The sequence below is a fragment of the Kogia breviceps genome, chromosome 15 (genome assembly GCF_026419965.1).
Source record: "Kogia breviceps isolate mKogBre1 chromosome 15, mKogBre1 haplotype 1, whole genome shotgun sequence".
Classification (NCBI taxonomy): Eukaryota; Metazoa; Chordata; class Mammalia; order Artiodactyla; family Physeteridae; genus Kogia; species Kogia breviceps.
The window spans coordinates 3,433,999-3,454,147 of NC_081324.1; the positions used below are offsets into that span (position 1 = coordinate 3,433,999).

General features: G+C 53.2%; 1 protein-coding gene across 1 annotated transcript in view; it reads right to left on the reverse strand.

The window, feature by feature from the left end:
- Positions 1-1,541: 1,541 nt before the first annotated feature.
- Positions 1,542-20,149, reverse strand: part of TSHZ1 (teashirt zinc finger homeobox 1) — a 75,404-nt gene continuing 56,796 nt past the window's right edge. The window contains exon 2 of the mRNA XM_059040056.2: positions 1,542-5,196. Coding sequence (XP_058896039.1) covers positions 1,991-5,196 — 3,206 coding nt within the window. The 3' untranslated portion in view covers positions 1,542-1,990. The remainder of the gene's footprint in view (positions 5,197-20,149) is intronic.

Sequence of the window (20,149 nt, forward strand, 5' to 3'; positions counted from 1 at the left end):
GAGCCTTCTCAGGATACTATTTTATGAAAACTTAAGCAAAAGGTGGAAAAAGAAATTGTCCTGCTCATGTCGTTATGTACTTCCGGGGCAAAGAGGTCAGACTAAGCAGGAAGACCCGGACCTCAGGGCGGGGGTCACAGCGCTTACAGGCCTGGAGAGCCGGTGGTCTTCCGCGCAGGGCAACACCCCTCCGCCGTGCTCCAGGGCAGCTCGTTTTATAAAACTGTACATTTTTAAAAGTGCAGAGATCAGGCTTTCCTCTTCGGAGCAACGCAGAACCAATTCCAAGCCCCCCAGGGGCTGCTGCTATAGAGCAAGAACTGCCCTTCGACCGCCCCCCACTGTTAAGGCTCCGGATGCACACAGAGGATAACTGTAAACATTTAAAAATAGTGCGGAGGCGTTCCCCGAAGGAAGCACCTCAGTCCCGCGATGCACAAGCCAGCCATCGCTCAATGGCTATCCTCAGGAATCCGGTGGCACCCAGCGGAGTTAAAATGTTTAATTATCATTTTAAGAAATGCAATACTGATCATTTGAATGAAGCGTGTCAGCACACAAATCATGAAATGATGATTCCGACTAGAACTTCTGTTGGTTGATTGCATAAGCCATACCTCTCGTTGCTGAAATAACATCTCACAGGCAAAATAATGACGACAGGACAATCTATGTAAATCAAGAACTGCATGTGGGTTTATTTTACATTCGAGAGAACAGTGGATTTAATTGTGTGAACCGAAATGTACTGTACAATATTAATGATAGAACATCAAAATGTATAATAGTGCATTGCTCGCTTTGTTTTCATTTATTTATTTTTGTCTGATATACATGCATCTGGAAAGATGCAGGTGCCAGTAAAATTTCTCTATTTAAATCAAGCTGCAGGAACTAAATTTTATTCAAAAATTGTGGTTGTACATTATATACACAGAAATTTAATATAAAATGACAATATAAAAAGTTAAAAGAGAAAGCATACAGCCAGAAGGTACAAAGAAAGTTGAATAGATTAAAATGGTACGATATGTAACATATAGGAGTTTTTAAGCTGATGCTGGCAATTTACAAGGAAAGGACTCCAACATTTGCCCCATTTTTTTTTTCATTTACCAATGCAGCACGCTTATAGAAAGGTCAGCTTGTACCAAAGCTTACATTTGTAAATAACTATAAACTGCAGTATTTTACAGAAAAAAGAAATAGCATTTTTACACATTTTTAAATAATAGCTTGCATACTTTTTTTTTTTTTTTTTTTTGCCAAAAGTGGCACTTTTTTAGCATCCAGAGGGTTTGGGCATAGTGGCAACTGGGGTGTTTGTTGTCACTGCTGTTAGTTTTGTTTTTTTTTGTTTTTGTTTTAAACATGTGAAGTTGTGGCTTCCTAACCCCAAGTCCTAGACAACTTTCTATTTTCCAACAGCTGCATGCATGCTTCCTTCACAAACCAGTTCTGCATATAAAAGCTCGTTTTTTAATTATTAAATAAGTTTTGTGTCTGACACAGCTTTTGATCTGAATGAAATGCCTTTAAGCCTTTTCTTTTTTTTTTTGAGTGAAAGGCACAGAAATGCGATTACAGTCCTCAAAGGGTTAAATTTGACACTAGGAGGTTCTATGACCTTTATTGTCATGGCAACTTTGTAATTTTTAGGACGTCTTTTCTCATTGTTATTTGTGTCTTTCTTTCCTGCTAAATAAATGTCTCCGAGTAGTGTGCCCCACTATTTCCTACAAAAGAGAGCTGAACATCGAGAACAGATGTTGAAAATAAAGGTCAGACTTTGACTCACGGAAAAAGAAAAGGAACATGCACAATCGGACGAAGAGCATATAAATATAACTACAAAATATGTGTAAGAAAAACCAAGGTCCAGACAGGCAGTCAGCAACAAAGGGCAGGCTGATTTTGGAGGCTCAGGCCAGGCCTAGTGCAGTATGAAGACGGTTAGTGCAAAGTGCCACGGGCCCGTGCGGACCCAGGGCTACTGTTTCTCCAGCTCCGTCACGTAGATCAGGTGGTCCTCGGGGGACTTGCCGTGGGTCTTACTAAGGTGCAGTTTGACTGCGTGCTTGCTCGCGAAAGTCCGGTTGCAGAGCTTGCACTGGAATGTGGAGCCCAGGTCGTCCTCGGCGGCTCCCACCGGGCCCAATGCTTTGTTCGCCAGGACTTTGGAAACATTCTGCTGTTCTTGAATCTGATTTAGTGGCAGCTTGGAGAGATCCTTCAAGCTGAAGCCTAAGTGTGTCTCTAGATGATTGATGTACGTGGAAGCAGTTCTGAACTGAGAGGCACAATCGTTGCAAAAGAAAACAGGATGCCCTGTGTCCAGGTTCTTCAGGAACTTGGTCCCCCCTGTCCTCCGCAACTGGTACTTGACGTTGGCCAGCCAGTGGCTGATGGTGGTCATGGAGAGCCCGGTGAACTTGGAGATGTGCACCCGCTCCTGAGGGCCCAGGTCCGACATGATGTACTTACCCTCCGGGGTCTCCCGCAGGCTCGAGGCGAACTGGGCCTGGAGGATAAGCAGGTGCTGCGGATTCCAGTTGGACTGCCGCCCCTTCCTCTTGTGAACGGGCGACAGCTCATCCACTGCCTCCTCGAAGCTGCTGCCGTCGGCGTCCGACTTCTCCGACACGGTGGAGGGCGTGGAGGACTTGGGGGTCAGCCGGCCCGTGAGGTTCTTCACCATGTCCGAGATGTCCATGAGCGCGCTCTCCCGGAGCGGCGAGGACACGCCGTGGGCGGCGCCGGGGGCCAGGGGCTTGCTCTTGGACTTGGTCAGGTCGATGGGCTGGTCACTGTTCTCGTAGTAGTAGCGGTCCAGGGTGCCGGGCGGCTTGGCGGGCGGGGCGGGGAAGGCCGGCTTGTCCAGCATGCTGGTGCTGATCTTGTAGAGCATGGCCAGCGGGTCCAGCGAGGGGCTCACGGGCCTGGACACTTTGCCCAGGTGGGTGTTCATGATGGACTGCAGGGCGCTCAGCGGGTTGATGAAGGAGGGCTCGGGCGAGTGGTCCGTGATGATGCCCAGGTTGTTGCAGCCGTTGGTGACTTTGGCCTTGAGGGGTTCGGTGCCGTTCGGGGTGTGGGCTTCCACCGCACCCTCCTTCTTGGTCTTCCCCGCATCGGCTTCGGGGCCCTTCTTCTGCTGGGACCTGCCGCCGCCGCCGAGGTCCTCGGCCCTGGGGAAGTCTTTATTCTCCTTGGCCCCGGGGGACGCGGCCTTGGCCGGCGAGCCCTTCTCCTTCTCCGCCGGCCTCTCCTCCTTCTTCACGCTGACCTTGCCCGTGACCTTCTCCACCAGCTCCTCCATGGCCGACACGTTGCTCTTGTGGGGCGGCGGCGTGAGGCTCCCCGGGGAGTGCAGGAGCGCGCTGTGCTCCGAGGACAGCGACTTCACGCTGCTGGCGTAGGACGGCTGCATCTGCACGCTCTGCACGCTCGGCGGCGGCTTCACGGTGCCCGGCAGCTGGTAGGCGGCGTGGATGCTGGGGTAGCCGCCCCACGAGGGCGCGCCGTTCTGGGCTTTGCTGATGGCCGTGGAGACCGTGTTCTCCAGGGACTTCAGGATGTCCACCCCGCCCCTGGGACTGTCATCCAGGTCCTCCTCGCGGAGGTACTGGTAGAGGGTGGTGGGCTCGAACTTGTCAGAGGCGTCCTCACCCTCCTCCTTGACCTTCGCGTCCGCGTCCCCGGCCACCGCCAGCGGCGCCTTCTCCTTCTCGGGTTCCTTCTTCTCCTCCGAGGTCGCGCACCCCGAGGGAGAGTCGGGCTGCTTTTTGACGTGGGCGGCGGGCAGCCGCGTGTGCGTGGTGGGGGGCAGAGGAATGGACTGGATCTTCTCCTCCACCACGGGGTCCAGCACCAGCTGCTTCCCTTTCTTGGAGGCAGAGGTGGTCACTTTCAAGAAGTGGCCGGTGACCATCATGTGGGCGGTGAGCTGCTGCAGGGTGTCGTGGGAGCTGCCGCATTCCATGCACTTGAGGATCTGGGCCTTGCGGGCCTCGAACTGCCAGGTGTAGCTGGCCCCGTTCTGGTAGCCGTAGCGGTTGTTGGGCGTCACGTACGGGTTGGCCGACTTCTGGTCCTTGGCCGACTCGCTCAGCGCCACTTCGGCCGCGACGCCCGCCGGTTCGGGGGAGCAGGGGGACGCCAAGTCCTGCAGCGCCCGCTTTTTGGTGGAAGGGACCAGCTTGGTGATGGCCGGCACCGGCTCCTTGAGAGGCACTTTCTGGTAATGCTTTGTCTTGATCATGTGCACGCTCAGGTCCTGCAGCGACTCGAAGGAGTGGCCGCAGTACATGCACTTGAGCACCTTCTGGGCGTCCTCCTTCCCCTCCATCTCCATCAGGGAGCGCTTCCGGGGCTTGGACCACCGCTTGGTCTTCTCGGAGTCCTTGTCCCTGTTATCGTCGCGGTAGTGCCCCGTCTCGTTCATGTGCACCGTCAGCTCCACCAGCGTGTCGTACGCGGCGCTGCAGTCTTTGCAGCGGAACTTGCTGGCGCCCGTGAACACGGAGCCGTACAGCTTGTTGTTCTGCCGGTAGAGCTGCACGGTGCTGAAGAGGCTGGGCTCGGGCAGCAGCCCGTACGAGGACGTCTGCTGCAGCGTCTTGGCCAGGGCGGCCTGGTGCCAGTCGTACCCGGAGCCGCCGCTGGCGCTGGCGCCGGTGCCGGTGCCGGAGCCGGAGCCGGAGCCCGAGCTGGGGGTGCTCGCCGTGGTCCCGGTGGCCCCCGCGGTACTGGTGGGGGGCATGGGGGCGGGGGTGGAGCCCTCCTTCTGGCCGGCATCGCTGTTGCTGGTGGTCGAACCGGACTTCTTCAAATCCAGGGCCAAGCTGGACCAGCAGGATTCCGAGAACAGGTTTGCATACACGGCCTTGATCTGGGCCAAGCTGTCCTGGGGGTAGGAGACGCCCTCCCGACCCCGGGGCTCCTCTTTCTCTTCCTGGGAGGAAGAGCTCTTGAAAGGGGCTGGCTGGTCGCTGTTTTCGCTGAACGGCGACCCGTAGCCAGCGTCCTGATTAGCCGCCGTGCTGATGGGGGAGCTCTGGTAGCTCTGGGCCTCCTTGAGCTCCGCTTCCTCACTGCACGCGAAGTCGCTTTCCTGAACGTCCAAAGGCAGCCCATCCTCCTCCACGTCTTCCCCATCTATTTCTGCTGCCTTCAGTTCTTCCTCAGGAACGTAAGCTAGGAGAGAAAAATGAAACGCCGTGAGGAGACGCAAATCATCTCCAAGGACGCGGCCTCCCCAGCAGTTAGGTGAACTTTAAAAAGATGTTTCTCAGCCGAGCTCCCAGGCTACAAGGCTACCTCCACTTTATACATCTATCCCTTCTGCAGCTCGACGGCAGGAAGTAGGTTTCCCCCAAGACAGTCGCCCCTCCTAAGTGAACACGTTTCGACGGAAGGGCAGTGTCTGCCCTCTTCTTAAAGATGTCATTGTGGCCGTCACAGCCGGATGGGGAGGGAAGGGACCCCTGCCCCTCCTCCTGCAGGCTCCTCTTTTGGTAAGCAGCGGGGATCCCTTGTGCCTCCCCATGGCGGGGGCGGGTGGGGGAACCTGGTTGTCAACTTCTAGGGCGAGATAATACACAGACAGTATTCTATGGCTTCTGTAAATAAAAACGCTCCTCCATGGCAAGCGATAAAAATACTCTGGTCTCCACTAAAAAAGGAGAAAGTAACATAGCACCACCAGCGCCCCCCTGCCTGGATGGAGCAGAAATCTCCCACAGGTGACACCCGACAGGGGTCAAAGAGCCACGTTTGCACAAAGCAGCATTATTCACTAGAGCCAGAAGGTGGAAACAACCTAAATGTCTGTTGATGGATGAATGGGTGAACAAAATGTGGTTTACACAAACAATGGACTATTATTCAGCCTTTAAAAGGAAGGAAATTCTGACACATGCTGTGGCATGGATGAACCTTGAGAACGCTACGCTCAGTGACATAAGCCAGACAGAGAAAGACAAATACCGTAGGAGTCCCCTTATACGAGACACCTAGAGTAGTGAGGCTTAGAGAGACAGCAAGTGGGACAGTGGTTTCCAGGGGCTGGGGGAGAGGGAGGAACGGAAAGCTGGTGTTTAATGGGTTCAGAGTTTCACTGTGGGAAGACGAAAAGTTCTGGAGATGTATGGTGGGTACTGTTGCATAACAGGGTGAATGTACTTGACACCACTGAAGCGTGCACTTAAAAATGATTAAAATGGGGCTTCCCTGGTGGCGCAGTGGTTGAGAGTCTGCCTGCCGATGCAGGGCACACGGGTTCGTGCCCCGGTCCGGGAAGATCCCACATGCCGCAGAGCGGCTGGGCCCGTGAGCCGTGGCCGCTGAGCCTGTGCGTCCGGAGCCTGTGCTCCGCAACGGGAGAGGCCACAACACTGAGAGGCCCGCGTACCGCAATGAAGAGTGGCCCCTGCTTGCCACAACCGCAAAAAAAAAAAAAAAAAAAAAAAGATTAAAATGGTAACTTTTGTGTTACGAATATTTTGGCACAATAAAAAAGTCTGTATTCTTAACAAGGCCTACAGTATATGCTACAGTGGCCTGCTACAGGCCACAGCTGCACAGAGGGTGACTTCTCGGGGTGAAGGCGGCATTTCCCAGAGAAACTCAGGATACTGACAGCTGTCCCAAGAATGGGAGGGATGGAGGGCATGTAAATCACTAGATGGAATCTGACCTTTTACTGCAGCACATTTTAGATCCTTCACTATGTGACAGATGTTGTCAATCCCCTAGGGGACATAATCACCTGCAACTCTTCAACTGATCTGACCAAAGCATACTTTTACTTCTTTTTCCTTTTTTGTGTTTTGAGTGAACAATTAGGGTTCCGTCAACTACCTGGGAAGTTTGGGGTTAAGATATTTCCAGAAAGGCCCTATTAGAATGCACTGATATGACCTGAGAGGGTGTCTCATTAAGCAGAATCACTCATTATCACGTTATCAGCACCAGACCCCAAGGGAGCGTGGCAGAGAGCACCGGGTTTTCAGGGACAGTGATGGAGAGACAGAGAAGGAGGTGGCTGCCCGGAGGGCGGACGCGGGCAGGAGGGAGACACACGGGAGGGTCTGCGCCCGCGCCCCGAGAGCTCCAGGCACGATCGCCCACGAGCACGAGTGAACGCACGGCGAGGGACGGCCGCTGCACGGGGCCCTGCAGCTTCCCTGCCCACCCCGGCTTCCCCTCGCGGCCGTCCCCACGCCTGGGCGGCAGCATCGAGCGACCCAGGCGCGCGCGTCCACGGTGCTCCCCAGCGGGAGGCAGAACCGCATCAGAGTCCACTAACGGGTCAGGGGATTACAGCCCATGAGCCGCCGCCGTCGCGGGGGACTCGCGCGCCGTCGCGGGGGACGCGTCGCCGTACCTCCGGGGTGCGCTTGCCGCCCACCGGTCCCCACTCCGCGGGCGGCATCTCAGGGCCTGGAACCGCACGGACGTGACTTGCTTGGCTTCCGCCCACGTGCATGTCCCAGCACAGCGGAATCGTCATCAGGCCCTGCTGCATCCCGGGCCCGTCCTGCTGACAGACCGGCCTGCACCCGGGAGCCCCCAGGCTGAGCTCAAATGCCTCCTGTAGGCCACCCCCAGCCCCAGGGCGACAGTTACTCCTGGAACCACACAGAGCAAACCCCGGCCTCCTAAGGGTCACTGGTTTCTGCGGTTCCCTCCCTCGGACACCCGTTCCCCGTCTTCCAGGAGGGGGAAGGGGTCCCCTAACGTGCCTGCCTTCCTGGAGCTCGTCTCCCAGGGGAGACACGAAGCTGGGTGAGCAGGCGGCCAGGGGAGGGCCAGGGCGGGGACACAAGTTCAGAAAGGAGGGGAGCCCCAGGGTGGGCCCGGGGGCATCCTGGGACCCACCGGCGTCGCCTGCCCCGGGTCGAGCATCCCCGCGGGGACTCGGCCCCCAGCCCCCCTGCCCAGAGCACTCCGGGTGGGACGCCGCGCTCTCCGGGGCCAGGGCGCCGCCAGCTTCCTCCACCGGCCCTGCCTGCCACTCTTGCCCGGTCCCTCCGCAGCCTCTTTCCAGCCAGACTTGACTTCTTCCGTGACTCCTCCGGGGCACGCCCGCGAGCACTGGATCCACGTCCACCCGTGAAGCCACTGGGTGCAGGCCCTCGGCTCTCCCGCCCCGTCGGGGGAAGCTGGCCTTTGGGACGTCCTCTGGACTGTAGTCTGAGTGCGCCTCGCGTCCGGCACATAGAAGGGGCCCCAGCTGCTGTGACCGGAGTCCATCGCGACGCGGGCGCTCCGCAGGCACCCCCAGTCAACTTCGTGCACACACACGACTGACCCTGCCCCCTGCAGCCCCCGTCCCAGTAACAGCCCGCTCCCTCCTCCTGAGCTGGGGGGGGTCTCCCGACTCAGCTGTACCGAATCACCCCGAACAAGTGTCCAGGCCAGAAGAGCGGCGGCTGTCCTCAGTGCCTCCCGTGGTCCAGCTCCATAGCCAGCGGGGCCCCTGCCCTAAGTCGGGCCCTCCAGCCTCTCGTCAGATGCCCAACAGCCGCCCAGCTGGGCCTCTCGCCCTCCTGTCCTGCCACGCCCTTTCTTCCTCCACAACCCCTAAGCTAAAATCGTTGTCACAGTCCACGAGCTGCACAGGGGTCGCAAATCCCCACGTGGGCCCCTCCCTCCGCCACACGTCCAGTCCCCGCGCACCCTGGTCCCAGGGGGGCTCCCCGCCCACTTCTCCACCTGGTGATGACGCTCGTCCTCAAGGGGAGGCTCAGATGTCACCTCCCTCAGGATGCCTTTTAGTCCCCTCCCCCCCGGAGTTCATTCCCAGAAGCATTAAGAGATGTTGACCTGTCTGTCCCCATAGTCAAACCGTGAACTTGCTCAGTCAGCTAAAATTGCTGAGCGCCACCCCTGCCTACCTCCCCCGGCTGGGCATTTTCCTTCTTCACCCTATCTTAACCCTCACAACCCTTGAAGTCAGCATCCCTGAAAATGCCCATTTTGCAGATGAGAAAACTGGTCTTGGAGAAGTTGACCGACTTCCCCAAGGTCCCAGAGGAGACAAACAAGGATTCAAACGCGGGTCACCTGACTCCCAGCCGGAGGTCCATCCACTTCGGCCACCATCAGGACCCAGTTACTTTCCTTTGTCTCATTAGCACCTCAATGCCAACAAACACTTTGAGTAAATGCTTGTGAATGAATTAAGGACCCAAGGTAATTCTTTTTTTTTTTTTGGCTGTGCTGCACAGCATGTGGGGTCTTAGTTCCCTGACCAGGGATTGAACCCATACCCCCTGCAGTGGAAGTGTGGAGTCTTAACCACTGGACCACCAGGGAAGTCCCTGACCCAAAGTAATGCTGTATCAGTGTTTAGGACGCCTCTTATGTGCTCATCATGCTGTTACAATTGAGAGAATCTCAATGAAAAAAGAGTAAAAGGAGAGAAATCTTTTGACACCCTTTGGCCCAATAATTTTACTTTTGGAAGTATAGCCTCAGAAGGTGACATAAAATACAGAATAAGCTTCATGCACAAAGATGTCCTTTATGGCATTATTCCATATAAAATTTGCCACTACCTAAATCTTCAACAATAATCAGTAGTTAGGTGATTTTTCGTGTATTCCTAAGATGCTATATTAGTCAAACATTAAAACTATGTTTTAATGACAAGGGGAGAGGCAGTCAATGGAAAAAGCAGAAGACAAACCTATTCCCAGTACAACGGAAAAATCCTTTTAAAAAATGTTAAGAGGGTTTTTTTTCTAGATAATGAATATATGGGTTTGTTGACTGACATGGCTCTCGATAAACATCTCTGTTTTCAAAATCTTCTTCAGTGCTGTCAATTCAACGAGCACGAATTAGCCATTTCACACCATTTCTGGAACGAAATAGCTGGAAACAGCCACTAGCCTGACGCTGGGAATTAAGGAGCCTGGAAGGGCAGGGCCCAGCCTGGGGGAGGGAATGTGGGAACGGCTTTGTTCATTGGTACTTTTATATTTTTTAATGTTAAAAAGTAAGAGGCGGAAAGAACAATGAAGGGGTGCAGATGACATTAGGGTTCCTGGAGCAGAACTTCGGGGGCGCCGAGAGGCTGCCCGCACACAGGCTGCCTCCGTCTTCCTCCTGGCCCTGCTCCTGCACCCCCACCTCCTTCAGCCCCTTCCCTAGGGAGGGGGCTGCCGGGTCCCACAGACCGGGGTGGGGGGGGCAGGCGGCGAGGCCTCTCCTGAGACCCACAGGCCACCAGCTCAGTGGTCACCGTGCTGCAACACTTTAGCCTCCCACCAACACGGTCCCTGTCCGTTTCTAGATTTTCAGGGTTTCTACTTTTATCACACACTCTTCCACTTTATTCATCCTGATACGCTGATATTCTTTGGCTGCTTTACTATTCTACCATGTACTTTTAGCTCACTGTGTCTATTTTTTTAATGAGTGAACTTTTCAATTCTAATTTACAAGGGGCACGAGGAAACACAGACCTAGGGGGCAGCTGGGGGCCATCTGTCTTGTGTCCCCACCACTGGACGCCCGTCTGACCCCGGGGGTAGCTCTCCTGCCCCTCCTCGGGGGCACCGGGCCTGGTAGAATCAGCGTTGGAAGGAAGTGCACCCACCTCCCCAGGCAGCCGGCCCACGAGCACTGCCCTCCCCCCTCTTCTCACGCCACCCTTCCCAGCGGCCCCCGGACCGAGTGCTGGCCCGTATCACCCTACTCGGCAGCGTGCGTGGCCCCGTGAGGACGCACATGAGGAGCCACAGATGCTACCGGGTACGAGGGATCCCTCTACAGCCGCGCCTGAGCCCCCCTCCCTACCCGCCCAGCTTCTCCCCCTTCCAAAACTGGGCTCACATCCTGGAGCCAGAGCCCTCAGAAGGATCCAGAACCTACCGGGTTTCACTTTAAGAGTCTGGGCCTGGGGCGGGGGGACAAGGGCTGTGCAGGTGGAAATTCACAGAGCGGACCCCATGGTGCCTGGAAACAAGACCACCGGACTCCTGGCTTCAGTACAAGGCGCGGATGGGGTCATCTGCTTCTGCCACTTTGGTATCAGGAAGGGGACACACCCGAGACACGTCCCCCCTCAGCCACATCTGTCGCAAGCCCGGGTGTGCAGGGGGTAGGGATGGCGCTCACCTGCTCGTCCCCGCTGAGTCCACGCTACGGGGCCATTGCTGTGGCTCCCTGTTGAAGGGCAGACCCCCATCGTTAGCGGGACCTGAGGACGGACTTACAGAAGGGACAGACCGATGAAGACACGATGACCCCCATACCGTCACTCACCCCGTCCTCCGGGCCTCCGTCTCCCCAGCAGTGGGGCTATAGGAAGCATCCGTGGAAATGGCAGACCACCATCCTCATCACCAAGCCCCCGTCTGCGCTTGCCGGCCCCTCCCCCTCCTCTCGCCCTGCAGACAGACCCTCCAGATGAACCAGGAAATGCCCACGGTGGGCGGTCCTCCCACGGCTGTCAGAGGGCGCCCCGCTCAGCCTCAGGCCTCACAAACTCCTGCTCACATCGCATAAATGGGGACAACGGGGACAAGATAATGAGCCCTCGTCTCAGGGAGAGTGGTCCCCTCACTGGCCCTTGTCACTGTGTAGCAACCAGACGTGAGATCTGGGCCGATGGATCATTCGGGATGTTAGCCCTTGAGCTTCTGCATCACCCAGGCCCCTCCTCGGCCTTCCTACAGTTTCCCTGATCACCGCCACACAGAGGAAGGAGCGGGAGGTGGTAACTCATACAGAGCAGTCCCTGGTTGGGCTCTTCCCCAGGCCCCGGGGGGCCGGCCGGGGAAATAAATGACAAAAATCAGGTTGGGGAACTTTGTTTATGCAAGCTCTCTTTTCCTCATTAGCACACGCAACTGGGGAGATTCAAAAGTGACAAGGCTAAAACACAGGTCGTTGGTCCCTGCCTGGGCACCGGCTTACCGTAAATACCAAACTTGCCTATTGTATCTGCCACCTGGTGAAACTATACAATCATACCAAATTACACGTTTAACTATATCAAACTAGGTTTTCGACTGGCAAACGTGATACCCACGAACAGATGGCCATTACATCAAAATATACCTACAATTCACAAAAGGGGCCTGCACACACCTCGGTGATAAATGAACAGCTCCAATTCATTGTAAAATCTTGCAAAACACACTCTCTTCCAAATTGATCATCGATCACTTGTAAAGTAACTTCACCTCTGTTACAAAGAGAGCAGGTGGGTTTTGGTGAAAGAAGATATTAGGAAATAAAAAATGCAGAGAAAGCAGACCCAGGTCAGAGCCCATTCCGTGCCACTCTGAAAGGACAGCAACATACAAGTGTACATTAATTGATGAAACTAAGTTCTTAATTTTTTGCAGAGAGGTTGACAACCTGCCGTGCAAATCTGAAAGGCCCCTTCTGCCCTGATGCAGAAGGAGCAAAAATTTTTCTACCCCTTTGGCAAATTTTAGTTGTCTGGCACCAGGCGCTCATGTATCAGTTTGCTAAGCCATCTGACTGATAACGATGGTTTCTTTACCTAAAACCCAACAGAGGCCATTTTTTAGAACTGTGGAGTCTGTAAATAAAATGACCTATGGTTTTTACCCAATTCTAATTTTAATTAGACATTCACAGGTAACTTCCTTAAAATAAATATAACGTCTTCCCTTTCTCCCTGCCCCAGAATTCAACTTCAAGTTATCGGCGGAGGCCCCTCCCGCTCCTCTCAGTGAGCACATCAGGTATTAATCTTATGCCTGGAGTTTGTTGCAGTTACAAGAATGTAATTTCACATTAAGTGGGAAAGCACAAATTAAGGGCTTAGACCTCAATTAAAAAGACAGAAAACTTTCTGTGATTTTCAGCAATGTCAGGAGGAAAAAGGGGAGATAAAATAGATGAGATTCTTGAAAAATTAAAAGAGAAGTTGAAAAGAAGAAGAGCAAAAGCTAAAATAGCTCTTGTATGAACCTAAGAAAACACGCAGCTATTTCACTACCAACGAACTGCGTGTTAATATACGATGCAAGTGTTCTCTCGATTCACAAATTAAAAAGCCAGCCATCCCCAAGACATGCACAGCCAATGCCAAGCATGGGGAAATCCATGTTTTCGGTTACTGCCTCTTCGTTTGGGGAGGGATATACCCCACGCTAGGGCAGTCTGCTGAGTCTGGGTCTACAAACCCAATATTAGCCAATTAGGTCCCAAACCAGGTTCCAACCTGGTATTTTCTACCACCTGAAACGAGAAAAGACTTTTGTCAGAGTGATGGATGACATTTAGAAATCTGGAGGGGAAATTTGGGCTTGAAATCTCTCTTGAGATGGCTGAAACAAGAATAAAGAAATGTAGCTCAGCACACACCGAACACCACGTGTGGCTTACATCTCTGACACGTGTCTCCAAGTTCAAATCGTAACGCGCAGAGTAAAAGAAGAGAGGAGGGGCTTCCCTGGTGGCGCAGTGGTTGAGAGTCCGCCTGCCGATGCGGGGGACGCGGGTTCGTGCCCCGGTCCGGGAGGATCCCACGTGCCGCGGAGCGGCTGGGCCCGTGAGCCGTGGCCGCTGAGCCTGCGCGTCCGGAGCCTGTGCCCCGCAACGGGAGAGGCCGCAGCGGTGAGAGGCCCGCGTACCACAAAAAAAAAAAAAACCAAAAAAATAAACAACAAAAAAAGAAGAGCGAAGGAAACATCAAGTCTTTGGAGACTGGGGTGTGGATGGGAACAGTGCAGGGCATACCGCTGCAGTTGTCGACAACACAGCGACTATTAACGCAAAGTTAGGAGAACTTTTGTCTCTAAATATATTACAGTCTATATAAATTATGTACCAATGTGATCCACCGAGAGCCAGCATCCCCTTCGGAATTACTGCTGTACTTGGCTGGAAGCTTAATACAAGGTCACACGCAGCTGACTTTCTTGAAATCCCCTTAATAACAATAATGGCGTCTGAATCAGTTACATCCATGCTATCTTATCAGAAAGTATCGATCTCTTATTATAGTAATTGGGTTTATTCTTGCTATTACCAGTGAAGTCTCCTAATTGCTTTTTTGGAAACTTTGCCTAGGCAGAGGCAGAGAGATGGAGAGACAGAGAGACTTGTAAAAACTTCCAAGCTTGGACAGAGTGATTTACTTGTCACGGTCTTTCGTTTTCAATATAAGCTACAGTGTTCTAAAAATTCACATGGGTACAAATATACCAAAGTACTTTAAAATATTTGTAGAAATTTTTATCGTTAGTGATGAAACTGAGAACAACATACGTCACGAGGTGAATGAATACAACCGTTTCGCCTAAAAGATCTGGATGAGAGCAGCTACTGAATCACAGAAAACAGAGCCAGCTCGACGCCGTTGCATTTTCTCTGCTAAAACCCTCAGCTCCCCTCTGCCCTCACCTACCCGCACCCTGCGGAACTCTGATGGATGAGTGAGCCTGGAAATGGTAACCGCAGTACGGAATTCTCCTTTTACAATTACTTCCACAAAGAAATGACATTCCTCCCCATCAAATAAAACAAAGACTCCAAATCATCATTTCTGCTACTTCTTTTTGTGTCAAAACAGCTTTGCCGTCACTCCTCCCCCCGCCCTGCCTGAGCCAAGCACGCGGCGTGGAGTGTGACACGGTGAGCACACGTGGTATGTCCTGCCGTCAGTGGTACGACACGCAGAGCAGCTGTGCCGGCCTCGGCGTCAGGACGAGCACAGGCCAGGCGAGAAGCCGCCAGCCTCCACGTGGGTGTGGGTGTGTAAGTGTGTGCAGGTGTGAGCACACAAAAACCGCAAGACGCATAGACCCCCATCAGCTCCGAGATGAGAACAAGACAACTGGATCTTATAGTTAGATGTCACTTTTTTTAAACAGATTAAATCTTGTTAATATCGTTTTGCCGTAACATGTGCCTTCTGGATGCCAATGTGTCCCCAAAGATGTGCTGTCATCCTGTGCCACATAAAACCCCGTGCATTCTGATGCAAGTGGACAGAAGGTAACGTATAGGGTCCCTGCTAGAGGTGAATCTGACACCAACAACGTGTGCCCCGGTGGTTTACAATGTAAATACACACATAGTGTCTGGAAAAACATGTTCCTCTCAGATTGTAATTACACAATGAGGCACATGCATCTTCAGCGAATTAGATCGATTCTTCTTCTCAACTCCCAGCCCCCAATTTTTTAAAATATCTTTGCTTCTTTAAAGAAAACAAGATTTGCTCTGATATTCAACAGTCATTTGGAGAATGGGGAGAAGTGACAGCTGTCTTTGGTTTTTAATGGCTAAATGTAATAAAGTTCCAAATTCCCCGGAGTCTGAGGAACCCTGGCTCTGAGCAATTAGAGCCAGGGTTCCTCAGAGAGATGAACCAAAGTGTGGGTGCCTCACTGAAAGAGCGGAGCAACAATAGAAGAAAGGCTTCCCCCGATCATGATTTGCTTTCTAAAAGCCAGCTTGAGATCTATCCTTTGCCATCCAGCGGATAGCAAGCTGCTTACTCAAAACAGCCAGCCGCTCACACAAGGTAGGTAACCAGCACGCATCCGTACCTGTTCCCACCTGATGACAACACATCCCGATGAAAACTGAAAAACGTGTTCTTTCAATAAAAGATGCTCAGCTTCTGCCATGTCCCCAAATGTGGATATTTGGAATCATTCAGATATTGGCATTTAATACAAAAGGCCAGATGACTAAATGCTTCCATCTTTAACTGACTTGGATTTTAAGTAATAGCACCTAGACAGAAGAAAGGTAGTGATACTGGAAAATGCAACGTAGGAATATAGCATGTTAGTGTGAAAATATGTTGAGTAACCCACATTAACACACTTGAATCTACAAGGATGTTACAGCACGCTTGGCATACAGAGTAGTCGTTTTGCTAGAAAAACATTTTTCTAGAAGCAGGGTGACAGGTACAGGATACCTCAGGAAGAGGAATCGAGTTCCAGTTTTTGAGGAAGGTTAAAACAGCACTAGCAGTTCAAATAAAATGGCTCTTCCTCACATGGACAAGGAAGGGAGTGAAATGACGTTTTAGGCAGAGAGAGAGCCATTCTAAAAGTGGATCATTTATCATTACAGGGAAATGAAGAAAAGGCAAGTTCTCTTCCCTCCCTCTAAGTTTTCGAGACAAGGGTCTAAGAGGTGTCCTAAGAGCACCCAGGGGTTTTGCTGGCTGAAGACGACGCTTGCTGGCAGCCCACCAGAGAGGAGAAAAGAGGCTGCCCCTCCTCACCTCTCCCCCGCCAGCCATCCACACCCCTGCCTCCCTCCCTCGGCATGAAAAGAGCGTGTCATTAGCAGACGTCTGCTGGGGAGGCCACGGCACCTCGTGCTGGTGGTTCTTCCGTGATCCTAATCTCCGAGATTCACCTGCTTTTCCTCTTCTATCTGATAAACCACATTCCAGCATTCTCAATAGGGCTCCCACCACCAAAGGGAGCGGAGATGAGTCAGTCCCGGCCCCCTCCCGCTTGGCTCTGTCGAGGTGATTTCATTGAAACGTTCATTTCCATCCCGGCTGGCAACACCAGAATGGAAGTAGTTAACCTGTTTCCATTACTTATACAAATTACCACGATGGGGTGGGACAGCCGCTAGCGTGGCGCACATAACCGACTTCCATACATTCTTTACAGGAAGCGTGAGAAGGAACGTTGCTAGATCATACTATCCAGGCTCGATAATGTTCTCCCTGTTGACCAGATTCATTAACTTGGCACACGGGCATTTCACGTGCTTTCTGTGTAAAAATTGCCGGGCTAGCTGGACTCATTTAATTTGGAGAAGGAAAGCTTTGTCAGCGATGATGTTTTGATGAGCTGCGCTAAGAGGGCGGGGAGGGGCGGGGCGGGAGGGGCGGGGGGAGGGGCAGGAAACAAGCCGGGGAACAGGAAACAACCTTGTCGAGAATGTTACCTTCCTGATGCGAACGATGAGAGCGGAGTCGGTGAACGACGCCGGTACTCAAAGATGGCTGTCACTTCAGATAGACACCGGCACGACTCACCTAGACAGGTGACACTTTGGTGCAGCTCCATCCTGCTGCATTAGTGACCACCTGGAGATGGGGCTCAGGCAAAGTGCGCGCGCCTGGGATGCCTGGGGCACCTGGAGATGTGAATGCAGCAGGTGGATGGATTTCACTCCTCCTCTGCACCCTTCAGCGAGGCTGGGGGTACAGTCTCCTGGCTACAAAGATGGAGGAGGGGCTGGAGTCCCAGTCTGGGATCCAGCCTCGAGCTTTCCTCCCTTTATTGTCCCCTGAGGTCCAAGGCAGGGGCTAGAGCCATGCTCCAAGTCATCAGGGGAGACTCGAGGCCCGTACACTAGCCATTCCTTTCCTGTTTAGAAATCTCATGGAAACAAGTCCTGGTTGGTTAGTCTAAAGACATCTCCTCTTTTGATTTCTTCCGGAAGTCCACGTACGAGGTGCCCCGAGTCAACCTCGAGACCACACCTCTAGAAGCTCTGGCTGCGGGTGGCAGTCCTGGAGGACGTACAAGGTTCGACAGTTTCTAGGAAAAGGTTTGAAAAGAAAAGGTTCATTCACGGAGCATCAGAAACAAAACAAATTCTATTCCAGCTGTTCTCCCAGGAGAGCCTTTCTCCGTGAACCCAACTGAGGGAAACTCGGCCTCAATTCTACCTTCTCACTGGGTTTCCGTGTTTCTTCCAGTCTGTCTGCTTTGGTTCTGTTCATGAAACTGCTTGGAAAGAGATGCTGGGCGTGTTTAAATTATTGAGAAAAAGAAGGGGGGAAAGAAACTATTCGGAGGGAGAGAGCACATAGGAAAGCCCATCCAAACGACCGTGTGGGAGTGGACTGGAAAGAGGAAATCGGCAAAGCCAAGCGAAGCCTAGAACAAAGGACGTCCGATGCTAACAGATCTCAACCCCCTGCAACCATAGCTTGAAAAGCAAAGAAGGGCATTCGTGTAAATACAGTCTCTGTAGAAAGGTGAGGGGCCCACTGCGATCGGAAGCACCTTCTCCATGACAACACTGAAGTCCAATCTCAAGTCGGAATGGAATACAGTCTGGGATAATGATCTGCCCAGGTGGAGAGAATGTCGTTTTTTCAGCACACTAGAAAGTTATGAGAGGACGGACACCATACTATAATTTTTAAAGACATAATTTACTTGTTCTTGGGTAAACATTTCATACCCACAGAATCTCTACTCGACCAGCATTATGCTTTGGATTAAAATGTCATTGAACAATAACAGGTAACATTCATTGAACACTCTCTCCAGACCAGACACTGTCTTAAGAGCCCCACATTTAATTGATTGTGTTACAGCCCCTCACCAGCTCAATGAGGGGAAAGCCTGTGTCTGCTCTCCGGGTCCACACGAGGACACTGAGGCGCAGAGGCGAGGGGGGCTGCCCCCGCAGCACGGGTGGCGGCAGGTACTGCTTGCCCCGGGGGTCTGTGTCAGGGCCGGGCTCTGACACATGCTCTCAGAGGGCCGCGCATGGGTCATTTCTATCCGCGACTCAAAGTGGCGTTGAGTTTTCAACGAATTCCGTCTTCAGAGTGTGCTGCGTGTAAAAGCAGGTCTTTATCTACCCAAAGGGCAGCAACGTTGCTCTGGGGCTGCTCTGCCCGAACGCCGAGGGCACGGGACCAGCCGTGATCGGCTACGGGAGAGCATCTCCTCACGGCCTGCCGTTCACGGGGTGCCTGCAAGGGTCCCCCGGAGTCCCCTTCCAACCACGTGGGCCGGCTTGTCACGGAGACGGAAAGTCGAACGATGTCACCCGGAGCCGCAGGGAGGGGGATGTCGGGAAATGATGCTTCATGGGGACCGAGGTTCGGTTTGAGAAGATGAGAAGTTCTGGAGGTGGCGGAGGTGATGGCTGCACGACAGTGGGAATGTATTTAATGCCACTGAACCGTGGGCTTAAAATGATACCCCTTACGCACCTCTTACCGCAGTTTAAAAAAGGGGGACAGGGCTTCCCTGGTGGCGCAGTGGTTGAGGGTCTGCCTGCCGATGCAGGGGACGCGGGTTCGTGCCCCGGTCCGGGAGGATCCCACGTGCTGCGGAGCGGCTGGGCCCGTGAGCCATGGCCTCTGAGCCTGTGCCCCGCGACGGGAGAGGCCACAGCAGTGAGAGGCCCGCATACCACAAAAAACAAAAACAAACAAAAAAAAGGGGGACAAAACAAGGGAATCTGTTTCCCACTACGCCCGCCCAGGCCCCTCCAGCGAGTCCCCTCTTTACCTCCCCACGGCTTCCCTCTGCTGCCGGGCCCCCGCACGGCCCCCGCCAGCGCTCCGGGACCCTCCCCGCCCGCACAGGTGGTCACGGGCCTGGCCCCCGTCCTGCGGCCGGGCCAGGGCGCCGGCGGCAGCCACGACATCCTGGGGGACCGTGGCTCCCGACGGCTCTCTCTCTCGGTGCCTGGAGCAAAATAGCTGCTCCGTGACTACAGGCTAGAAGAAGGAGTCAAAGGGTGAGGAGACGCTAAACGTAATCCGAAGCCAACCGACGCAGATAAACGCACCGAGGACGCTGCTTTGTCCCCACGCACTGTACCCATGTCCACGTGGCCCCATCACCTGGGAAGCAGAAATAACTTTGCTTACCAATCTCTGGTATACAACGCCCGTGCAACAATCCCTTTTAAAGAAGCCACACTTCCACTATACGTGAGGCGATCAAACCTACTTCCTCCGAAGTTCTGAAGGCCCTCACGGCTGACGGCGAATAGGAACCACCTACAACGGGGATCATAAAAGGAAGAAAACGGGGAGGAAGAGGGAAAAGGCAGCACTCCAGCATCCTGTCTCACGAGATCCATCTTTCCTGCGTTGTGACTCCCATTAAATCAGTAAGAATATCTGTCAGAGATATCCCGCTACACCATTTGGCGGATGTCAAACCTAAATAAACCAGATCAGAAACCCGGCGAGTGGCAGGAGAGGAATGAATGGGCGCTGAGCAGCTTCGCCGTAACTCGCTTGGTTTGCTTGCTGATTTGGGGGGGGGGGGTAAGGGGCATCGTGGCAATCACCGCAGTCATTTGCAGGACTAATGTCCAATTCAGCCTCCTTTCATTCTCCTGATTTAGGTGCTCAGAGTGGTTTCGTAGCCGACACAGGGAAGCTGTGCTGTTTAGCAGGCTGTTTAAT